Genomic DNA, 11,789 nt, shown 5'->3' on the forward strand with positions numbered 1-11,789 from the left:
TAAGTTGGTTGGTATGGCACTGCAGTTTTAGTCTCATTTTGCTGTTTCCCTTTCTTCCAAGTTATCAGAGCAACCATTCACCAACCTGAGGCCTTCATTCTAGGACAGTCTTTTTATCTGAATCCTCAGACTCCTTGTTCCTTCCTGTTAATCATTTCTACTACCCTAGCTGTTTTGCGTGTGGAGTGCCAGAGGATTCTCAAGGGTAGAATCCATATCAGAACATTTAGGTAAGACTGTTCAAAGGAAAGTTACCCCCAAATCCTAAATCCATTGGGAACCATCCAGCCAAGCAGTGGTCATCTCCCAGGTCCCAGACTGAGGCGAAGAAGGGTGAATGGAGCAACAGCAGAGAGGGGTTGAGAACCTAGAGACAGAGAAAGGAGCTTTCAGTTTCTTAATTCTTTATGGCTGTCCAGTTCGTTCATTTCATGGGATCCAGAGGTACCAGTAGTCCTTTTACTTAATGAATGTTTTTTTCTAAAATCTCTCTAAAGATACCAGGAAAGAGCTTTCCTCTGGCCATTGCAAAACAGGATTTTATACGCTTGCCTGTTCCAAACATGACAGTAAGTTAAGGCTTTTAAGAAAGAGACCTGCTGGCAGGTTTCTTGTCGTTTGCTACCATTAAAACCAATGGTGAACCACATGCAACCTTCGAGCCTGTATTACCCATTTGCTCAATAGTAATTCAAAATTTGCAGTGAGGATTGGGAATTTTCCCCGGGAGCCCGATCCCACTGAGCCAGAGTAGTTGAAGGAACACTTTTTAGTAAACCTTTGGGGTTTCTTAACTAGTTAAAAGTGGCCAATATCTTCCAACAAATTCACCCAGCAAAGGACTCACTTGAGGTAGACCATCCTTATTGCCAAAGGGTTGAAATAAAAAAGAATTTGAGGCCCAAAGGAACATGCCAATTCATAAAATTAGAATTAGCTATTTTTAGTACTGAGAAGAAATAACCCTGAATTCATGCAGATATAGTTTGAAAGTGGCTACAGAACTATAATGATTTTTCTTCTCTGTTTATATGAAATTAAAGCTACAGTTTCTAAATATCATCCAACCTTTTTAGTAAACACTCAGCAGATAGTTACTCTGCACCAGTAAATACATTGAGCTTACTCTGACATCCTGTTTTTCGTAGTTTTGTCAGCTTACTGTTTTTATAATTGGTTATCAGAACCTCCTCAGTTGCCCCTTATATTGTATCCAGCACATGTGATTAGTCACATCCTTCAACGTGCGTCACTCATAAGGTTAGATTAAGGTCAGTCTCCCACAGCCTCTCCTAGTCTGTGGAAGTCCCATCTGCAGTTTGGACCCAGTTGGTAGTTGTCTACTTGGACTTTAATAGGAATTATGAGGGGTGATTTTGGGCCTTTGCTGGCAAGGAATTCTAAGGCTGCTAAGGCAACAGCAGCCCTTCCAGGGATTTCCTGGTCAGCATTCACTTCTTTGGCCTGGTAAGGGAAAGACTGGCTGGGAAAGTATTGGAGACTCAGGAACCCACCTTATACATCCCCACCTGTCTGCCTTTCCCTCTCTCTGCAGGAGATAAGACTTTAGCCTGCCCCCTTGTGAGAGCTAAGGCTGGGCCAAGGATGAACACCAGCTGCTATCTGCATTAAACATTTTCAAGTTATCGTTGGGTTTCCTCAACCTAAACGTGAAATACTGTGTTTTAGAGAAAACACGCCTTCAACTTTATAAAGTTTTGCCAAATTGTCCTCCTGAATTGTTACCCCAGTTCACACTCCCACCTGTAATCTATGAGTTCTTGCTTTCACACATCCTTGGCAACATCTGGTGTTTGCAAACTTTATTTTTTCCAATCTGATGAGTGTGAAGTGGTGTCTAATTTTGGCTTTAATTTGCATTTCTTCACTATTGAGCATCTTTTCATGTTTGTTGGTCATTTGGGTTTCCTCTTCTGTGAATTTGCTCATATTTTTTGCCTTAAAAAAAAAAAACTTGCCGAAACCGGTTTGGCTCAGTGGATAGAGCGTCGGCCTGCGGACTGAAAGGTCCCAGGTTCGATTCCGGTTGAGGGCATGTACCTGGGTTGCGGGCACATCCCCAGTGGGAGATGTGCAGGAGGCGGCTGATCGATGTTTCTCTCTCATCGATGTTTCTAACTCTATCTCTCTCCCTTCCTCTCTGTAGAAAATCAATAAAATATATTTTTAAAAAAAACTTGTTACACAAAAAACTCCTTGATGTTAGGAGTACTTTATATATTACTAGTGCCCTGATGCACGAATTCGTGCACATTGAAAGGAAATTAATTAGAAGGTGGCTGGTGGGGCAGGACTGGGCGAGACAGGCCGGACACACCCCGGAGCCAACCTCCTGCTGTCCCTCCCCAGCCGGCCGCACCTGCGGTGGCGCCTTGGCTCAAAGGGCATCTGCGGAGTGACCGGGGTCCCTCCAGCAGGTGGGGTCCCTCAGCCTGGCCTGCGGGGATCGGGCTGAAACTGGCTCTCTGACATCCCCTCAGGGGTCCCAGAGTGCAAGAGGGCACTCTGCAAAGTTGCTGTCGCTCAGCAGCTCCTGCATTGAGTGTCTGCCCCCTGGTGGTCAGTGTGAGTCATACCTACTGGCTATGCCCCCTGGTGGTCAGTGTGAGTCATACCTACCGGCTAGTCAGACAGACAGTCTCTTAGCTATATGTTGCAATACCTTCTCCCAATCTATGGCATTTTTATTTTGTTCATGGAGTCTTTTACATAAAGAAGTTTTATGTGCCCATGGAGTCTTTTACATAAAGAAGTTTTATGTGCCCAAATGTATCAGTCTTTTCCTTGATATAGCATGGGTTGCATATCTTCCTTCATTTCTTCTAAAAGTTTTATAATATTTTCTTTCAAATTTAAATCTTTGATCTATCTACAGTTTACTTTTGTGTATGGTTTAAGATAAAAACACAATTTTATTTTTCCCATATAAATAACCAATTGCCCTAATACTGTTTGTTGAATTGATTTGTAATGTCACTTTTAACATTCATACATGTGTGTCACTTTATGCTCACTTTTCTGTTACATATTTTATGTTTGTTTTTTATCTTTGCCTAGACCAGTGGTTCTCAACCTTCCTAATGCCGAGACCCTTTAATACAGTTCCTCATGTTGTGGTGACCCCCAATTTCATTGTTACAAATTGAACATAATTAAAGCATAGTGATTAATCACAAAAACAATATGTAATTATATATGTGTTTTCCGATGGTCTTAGGCAACCCCTGTGAAAGGGTCGTTTGACCCCCAAAGGGGTCGCAACCCACAGGTTGAGAACCGCTGGCCTAGACCAATACAACGGTGATTAGATTTCTTTAGTTTTATACTAAGTATTGATAACTAGTGGGGAAGGTCCTCCTCTTTCGTTCCTCAGAATTGCTGAACTATTCTTGGCCTTTTGTTTTTCCATGTTAACTTTAGGATCAGCTTCTCAAGTTCCATGAAAAGCCTTTTGAGGATTTTTCTTGGAGTTGCAGTGCACTATAGATCAATTGGGGTATTGCATCCAGGAAGATGGTTCATTGTTCCTTTCACTTGGGTCTTCTCTTATTCCAGTGGTTCTCAACCTTCTGGCCCTTTAAATACAGTTCCTCATGTTGTGACCCAACCATAAAATTATTTCGTTGCTACTTCATAACTGTAATGTTGCTACTGTTATGAATCGTAATGTAAATATCTGATATGCAGGATGGTCTTAGGCAACCCCTGTGAAAGGGTCGTTCGACTGCCAAAGGGGTCGCGACCCACAGGTTGAGAACCACTGTTTATTCCCTTTACTACAGGTTTTCAATATTCACCTTCTCTATAAATCTCTTGCTTTACCTTTTTCTTTAGATTTGTTTAGTTTTTGTTACTGATACAAATGGGATTATTTTTTCTTATTTTAATTGGTTTGCTGGTGAACAGCAATATTCATTTTAAACTAGAACCTTATATCTTCAAAGTAATAACATTGTCAAAATATATTATCTGTGATACATATGTCTGATGTCTGTTGAAATCTGTTCTGTGGCCTAGCACACAGCTAATTTCATCAGTCTTTCCTGTGCTCTTGAAAAGACTTTCTTTTTGTGCAGGGTTTTGCCCATGTCCATTAGATCAGGCTTGTAATTGTTCATTGTCCAGTCTACAGTCTCACTAAATGTTTTCTGCTCCATCTGTCCATTTATTCTAGAAATCCTGTGATCTTTTGCAATCCTCATGATCTTTTGAAATCCTCATATGGAGACTGAGATCACAATTATTATAGCTCCCTTGTGAATTTTTCCTTTATTACTATTAATTTTGCCATAAAATTTTTTTCTGATATTAGTATAGCTTTGCCAGTGTTTTTGGTTTATGGTTTGATTAATGTAGCAGTTAAGGATGTATGTAGCTGCAAATAACAGAAAAATTGACTACAGTTTCTTAAACAAATGAGGAAGGGTCTTTTTTCTCTGATGACAAGATCAGAGATGGATGTGGGTCCATCTGCTTAGAAATCCAGGTTCTTTATACGTTTCCATTTCCCTTTCACAGTGTGGGCCCTTCCTTCCTCCTGTTTTCTCCCTGTGAGGTTTTGTGGGATGGGCGTGGGGGCGCGGGCAGAGGGGAAAGAAAGGATATGAGAACAACCTTTACTGTCAGCAGTGCATGGTACAGGATCCTGTTTCAGCCTGTGTGAACCTTTCTCATGTTTGCTGTTTACCCACATTGTGTGAAAGTTCTTTAAATAGAAGGTGGAATCTGCTCTTCCTGCAGTGAAATGTGACAGTCGCCCTTACAGATGAAGTCACTGGGCAGAAAATGCTTCCATCGTCTCTTAGCGCCAGAGCAGGTTAATGCTCAAGTCTGAGTAAGCAAAATAGTCATACACTTAGATTTCAGAGCATTCATGCAAAATAAGATGGTTATGTTTTAGCACGTTGAGTTTTTCTATTTAGGAACAGTTAGTATATATATTCTCTCAAAAGATGGTGCCATCATTTTCTGTAGTTTTTCAGAGGACTGATTAAATGTATTTTCCATGAAACCTGGCATCACTTTGTGTCATTGGTGAGGCTGTCAGGTAGCCCTTCTAACCCAGAAAATGTGACTTCAGAGTCCCCCATCCTGTACCCCTTTCTCTGAAACTTCCGGTACATCTGATTTCACCTCCGATCCTGCCCAGGACCATTAGGAGGGGCGTGGAACCGTAGTGCCTCTGGTTTGCATGTATAGCCTTCAATGTCTACAAAACAAGGTAGTCTGTTTCCTTTTTGTCTTTAAAATGATTAGCCATATTAGATGGGTCCAGTGTTTCACAGGGGACCACTATAACAATATGTTAATATACTTCATGTTCGCTTTGTGCTAAACCTTAGTAAAGCATTTGTCCACCTGTTTCGTTTAGCCTTCCTTAGGTGTAAGAAGCAAAGAATATCTGTCTCCATCACAGATAAGAAACGCAGCCTTCAGAGCTCAAACTATAAAAGAATGCAGTGTCAACAATAAAAAATAAATAAATGTTTTTTAAAAGAATGCAATCACTGCATTCAAAACAAGAGACTTTTTATTTTTTTATTTTTACAAACCTCAGAAGTGTTGTTTTGAATTCTTAGACTAAATTGCACAAGCAGAGCCTGGTGCCGTATGAATACTTGTTGAATGACTATCTCTTAGTTGCATTTTATTTTAGGCACTGAAACTGCTAATCCAGCTCTGAATGCCCTTGTGTCGTCATTAATCCTTGTCTAACACAATGGTGTTAAACAGAAACCAGGTGTCTTTTCATTGAAGGACATGGAAAGTGTTTCTTGTATGAGACTAAGCACTGTGGACATACTTTTCCCATGTATGTTGTTTTACACAGTCACCTAATAAATCTTGTACATTATTTATTCATTTTATTGAAATATAAGAACTCTTGAGAAGGAATTTTTTAAAAACAAATAGGAATTCCATTCCACTATTTTGGTTTTTAAATATATTTTTGTTGATTTCAGAGAGGAAGAGAGGGAGAGAGAGATAGAAACATCAATGATGACAGAGAATCATTGACCGGCTGCCTCCTTCACACCCCCTACCTGGGATTGAGCCCACAACTCAGGCATGTGCCCTGACCAGGAATTGAACCATGACCTAGTTCATAGGTCGATGCTCAACCACTGAGCCACACCCACTGAGCTCCATTCTACTGTTTTTAGATTTTTTTTCTATGACCTCTCTTTTACATTTGACTGAAACTATTCTTGCTGTGTTTGAGGCCCCTTTCTGGTCAAAAAGAGCATGTATCTTTCTGACTTGTTGCCCTTTACAACTTTACATTTGAAAACATATTTTTTTATTATTCTCCGCACAATAATCATCCCAATTTTCTTAATTTTTTTTCTCACAGATTTTCAACTTCTAAGTTATCTTAGTGTTTCTCTGAGCTATTCAACTCCATCTCAAATTTGAAAGCTCCTGTTACTATTGTAATGATGTGATCATTCCTGTTTTCGAATTTGAATTAAGTTAAATTTAGGTGTTGTTGTGTAAAGTGTTCTAAAATAATCTTTCAGCCACGGAAACAAAGAAGTGTTTTCCTGCCGAGGAATAAAGTTGGCAGTGGACTGGTTTTTGGAAAGAGGCCACCGAGACATTACTGTTTTTGTTCCTGCCTGGAGAAAAGAGCAGTCCCGGCCTGATGCTCTCATCACAGGTGAGCCCACCAGCTCTGTTCTCAGTTTCCACGAGTACCGGCACTGCCCACTCTCCCACTGAGCATCGTGTCGGCCCGTTTCTGTTTCCTCAGACTGTGACTGCCACGTTGCCTTGGGTGGAAAATTAACTTTAATTTTATGTTAACTAAACAGTCATCCTTGCTACATAAGCCGAGTTTTTGTTTTGTTTGAATTTTGAAACTTTTTACTTCAAATTTTGTGAAATTCTGACCTTTAGAGACATGCTAGGTGTCAGGAGATTTAGATTCAAATTCTGCCTTTGCCATTTACTAGCCATAGGACTTTGAGCAACAGACAGAACCTCTTTGGACCACAATTTTCTCATCTACTATAAAAATTAGACTAGGTGACAATCAAATTATAATGACTACAGATCAAAAAAAATCTGAGACTCAGGATATGCTGTCTGGTATCAGGTGGAAGGAAACACTCTATCCCAATAAAGTATCTGTGTTTTGCATTATTCTGTAATTTCTAAATGTCTGAGTTTCAGCCAAAAATGTCCACTGTGCCTGCTAATTATTGTTGCTGAACATTTTGCTCAAGTGATTCTCACTCCTCCCTGCACCTCCAGCATGAGCAAAAACTGAGGAACTGGGTGAAGAAAATGCACTTCACAACCAAAAACAAATGGACAGACCATTTACCATTTCCCTGGTCTCATTTTAAGACTTTATTTTTATCTATAATCCTTAAATCCCTAAGAATAGATAGGTGAGTTATGGTGGGGAGTCCAGAGCCAAGGAATCAGACCGTGGCCTGTGGAAATTGTAAGGTGGGAGAGGTAGGCATAATTCAGCCAGTAGTACCAAGACATTGGATAAGTCTTTGGGAAAAATATACATATTGAGCATAGAAATATGAGATCAAGAAGGGAAAAAGACTGCCCAGCCAGCGTGGCTCAGTGGTTGAATGTCAACCTATGAACCTGGAGGTCATGGTTCAATTCCCGGTCAGGCACATACCAAGGTTGTGGGCTGAATCCCCAGTGTGGGGTGTGCAGGAGGCAGCCGATCAATGATTCCCTATCATCATTGATGTTTCTATCTCTCTCCCTCCCTCTCTGATATCAATAAAAATATACTTTTTTAAAAAAAGAAGGGAAAGGATAATACACAGTGCGGGTTGCACCCAAGTTTAGTGTTTGAGACACCAGCACGTGCATCTGGAACCCTTCAGTATGCGGCTGTCTCTCTGAGATGCACACACGAAATATCAGGGGTTGGATGTTTCCTCCAGGATAACCGTCCTCCTGACTAAAACTGGGAAAATGAATAGTCCCATATCTCTCACTGTAGCAAAAAAATAAATAAACTTGATAAGAAACATTTTTAAATTCTCAGATCCAGATTCAGACCAGCTCTTTTGCCAGTCAGTCTTCCATTGATTTTATCAAATATTTAACAAGCAAGTACTCAGCTATGACTCGGGTACTATGCTAGGAACTAGAAATTCCATTAACTTACTGGCTATACTGACCCAATATTTAAGTTAGGGTTACTTATCCTAACTAGTTGTCATCTAATCAGTGATCACTAATTACCATCCTAGTTAGTGTCCTGTTTTGCTCGTTAGCTATTAAGGAAACAAGATGATGGCCACCACCCTGGTTCCTTCAGGCACTTTAGTGAGGATCCAGGCATGTCTTATATGACTAAACACACCTACAAATAAAGTACAGTGGGTTATTCATGAACATAAATAAACTGGAAGACCTCTGAATGGACATGGTTAAGTAGCTCATGTATTCGTTCACAGACATTATCTACTGATGGGCTGAGTGCTGGTGGAAACAGAGATCAATGAGACATGGCACCTGCCCTTAAAAAGTTTGTCCGGGGAACACAGAAAATAATTCTAAGGTGACAGATCCTGTAGTTGAGACTAGGCTCTTAATTTTGTATTGGTTTTCTGTTACTTTTAAAAGAGAGCAACAATTACATATATCTATTAAACAGCATTAAGTAAAAGAACACAGGGTTCATTGAGAGCTTTCCAGGCACTATGCTAAGTGCTTCTACGCATCGTAACTCACTGGCTCCTCAGAGCCCACCAGCTGCGTTTGAAGACACGAAGAAACAGGCGCAGTAGGACTGATGCCATATACATACAGCAGCAGAACCTGAGATTCAGCCTGGACTTGCTGACTTCAAAGCCCACATTTCTTCCACTCCTCTGCTGCTTTTCTAAACCAAAGTTCTGGTCTCCGTGAACTTTGGCACGTTATCAGGAGCATCATGAGATCTATATGCCAGTCTCAGAGCTAGATGACCCATAATGCTCTTCCATCCACTTCCCTCATACCTTGCTCGTCCTTCTGTTGTGGCAATTACAACCCTTGTTACTATACTAATTTACATGTTTACCCAATCCAGTACCTGAGACCTCCTGGAGGGGAGGTCATTATTAATCTTGGTGGTCATTTACACTTAGCATAGTATATGCCATCGAGTAGGCATGTAGTGATTGTCCGCTGAAGAGACAGAAGTTTAAAAAATTAGTAACTCCAGTTAATTCACAAGTTGTTCAGTCATGTTTAAGTTTTATGCTTTTAATTTTTCTTAACTTTTAAATGTTTTTGAAGTTTTCAACGTTTTATATTTTTAAAGTTCATTTGAGGGGGACTATTTTTAAAGCTTTTTCATTAGAAATCCTGAAGGAAAAATATTGGGAGTTTCCAATTTGCTACATCCATAAACTGTAAAATAATAATCCCTAATGAAAGGATTACATATATCCAGTTTATCTTATAAAAACTCACATTGTGTGAAGTTGCTACATGTGTTACGTATGTATTTATTCCTGAAATTCTACCCTGCAGATCAAGAAATTCTTCGTAAATTAGAGAAGGAGAAAATCCTGGTGTTTACACCGTCCCGGCGAGTCCAGGGCAGGCGGGTGGTGTGCTACGATGACAGGTTCATCGTGAAGCTGGCTTTCGAGTCCGACGGTATAATTGTGTCCAATGATAACTACAGGGATTTGGCTAATGAAAAACCAGAGTGGAAGAAGTTCATAGATGAGCGATTATTAATGTATTCATTTGTCAATGACAAGTGAGTAAAACCATTTACTTACACATAATACTGCTTTCCTGAATTATGATGATGAAAAGCTATTAAACATTGAAGCATAGGTTAAAGACAAAGCATAAAATTTGTGTTTGTAAAATGGAGTATGCATACAGAAAAATGACTAAAATGCAACACATAAGTGAAATTAATTGTATTAAGATTGTAGGATTCAGTGACTGTCTTCTATTTTTAAACTTTTAACGTTGCCATATTGTTCTTATATTAATATTTGCTAAGTGTTACTAAGTGTCACTAAGTGTCTTAAGGTTGACACCCCCTTAAGAGTTCATAAATTATTCACATTTTATGGGTAAATACTTGGTTTCTTTCAAGTTCAAACAGTAACTTAACTAGTAACAGAACTTTGCAGTCATAACTGCTTTTCATCATGCACACTATGAATTCTTGCTTCCATTGGACAATCGATCCAAAATAATGTTTATTTTCTTTTTTTTTATTTTCTTTTTTTTAATATATTTTATTGATTTTTTACAGAGAGGAAGGGAGAGAGATAGAGAGTTAGAAACATCGATGAGAGAGAAACATCGATCAGCTGCCTCCTGCACATCTCCTACTGGGGATGTGCCCGCAACCCAGGTACATGCCCTTGACCGGATTCGAACCTGGGACCTTTCAGTCCGCAAGCCGACGCTCTATCCACTGAGCCAAACCGGTTTTGGCTGTTTATTTTCTTAAGACATTTTCTACATCAGCTGAGAAGCACCTGAGGAGAGTGGGAAGGGAATGGACTATGGAGTTAGACATCTTGGCTGCACCATGTGAACGTAGATGAAAGTAACTTCATTTACCTAAGCCTGAATTAGAAAAGTGTATTAACCTGCAATGCAGCACTAATGCTGCAGGGATCCTGTTAGCATGAAACGAGATGACGTGTGCAGATTCCAACTTGCAAGGTGTCGTTAGCTGCCGTCCTCCGTCCGTCATCTCCCTTCTCTTCCTCAGCAGCCCCCTCGTCACTCCCCACCCGTTTCTACTGCTTCACAGCATTGATGTTTATAAAACTCTCTTAAAATGTCCTTGGGATTGTTTTCTAAAATCCTTACAAATTCCCAAGATTGAGAGGAAGGAAGAAATAATTAGAACATGTTTGACTCAAAGCTTATTTGAATTAAAACAAATAGGAGTTTAGCCTGAAACATTTTAATTTTGTTATTATCAAGAGAACTTAGTACACTAATATTTTTATCCTGTAAATGTTGAATCAAAGTATTTAGATTAACATTGAAAAAAATACCTTAGAGTAATAAATCTTTGCACTGTCTTTAGAATTAAATGATCAACTTCCTACTTAAGTATAATTTTGTATTTTATTCGTGACAGGTTCATGCCCCCTGATGACCCTCTTGGCAGGCACGGTCCGAGCCTGGACAATTTTCTGAGGAAGAAACCTATTGTTCCCGAACACAAGAAGCAGCCTTGCCCATATGGTAACTTGCTTTATGAGTATTTAATATCTGCCTTTAGAGCACAGTATGTTAAATTTTTAATAATCATTTTTAATTTTGGATGGCATAGTGTTAGTTCTTTTGTTTGTAATTAAACTTAAGAAAACATTCTAACCATGAAAAAGTAATTATTTTTACCTAATTGGCTTCATTGCCAATGCATCACCCAAAACTCAGTTCATTCTACATGAAGTTTTCAGGTAGATCAGAATTTGGAGTTCTTACATCTAGATACACATCAGATCAGAATGGCTTCATCACATTACAGTAGTACTTGCTTTTTCCAGAATGTCCTACCTTATTATAAAGTCATCCTGGAAGAGAATGGGTAGGTCTGAATTGAGGACACAGGGTATTAACCCAAAACTCTGGAGGCGATTATTAGTCATTCAGCCAGCTTCTTAGTGCTGTTAATAGAGGGGAGACTGCAGGTGGCATTTCTCAGAAGTGAGGAGCACTGGGTGTGCCTCAGTTTCTGCCTTTGTTTCTTTCATTAGTCCGAGTTGTCGTGCCGGGCTGAGTGCTGGGGACCTGGGGCGTGCTCC

The 11,789-nt window shown here is 39.7% G+C and overlaps 1 protein-coding gene across 5 annotated transcripts in view; it reads left to right on the forward strand.

Moving 5' to 3' along the window:
* Positions 1–11,789, forward strand: part of ZC3H12C (zinc finger CCCH-type containing 12C) — a 68,396-nt gene that overhangs the window by 49,366 nt on the left and 7,241 nt on the right. For all 5 annotated transcript variants that reach the window (XR_002831795.1, XM_014464844.2, XM_006099312.3 and 2 more), the window contains 3 exons: positions 6,543–6,682; positions 9,526–9,760; positions 11,120–11,226. Coding sequence is in view for 4 of the 5 variants with exons in the window: in XM_014464844.2 (XP_014320330.1) it covers positions 6,543–6,682; positions 9,526–9,760; positions 11,120–11,226 (482 nt within the window). In the remaining variant the exon portion in view is untranslated. The remainder of the gene's footprint in view (positions 1–6,542; positions 6,683–9,525; positions 9,761–11,119; positions 11,227–11,789) is intronic.

This window comes from Myotis lucifugus, unplaced genomic scaffold (assembly GCF_000147115.1).
Source record: "Myotis lucifugus unplaced genomic scaffold, Myoluc2.0 scaffold_270, whole genome shotgun sequence".
Lineage (NCBI taxonomy): Eukaryota > Metazoa > Chordata > Mammalia > Chiroptera > Vespertilionidae > Myotis > Myotis lucifugus.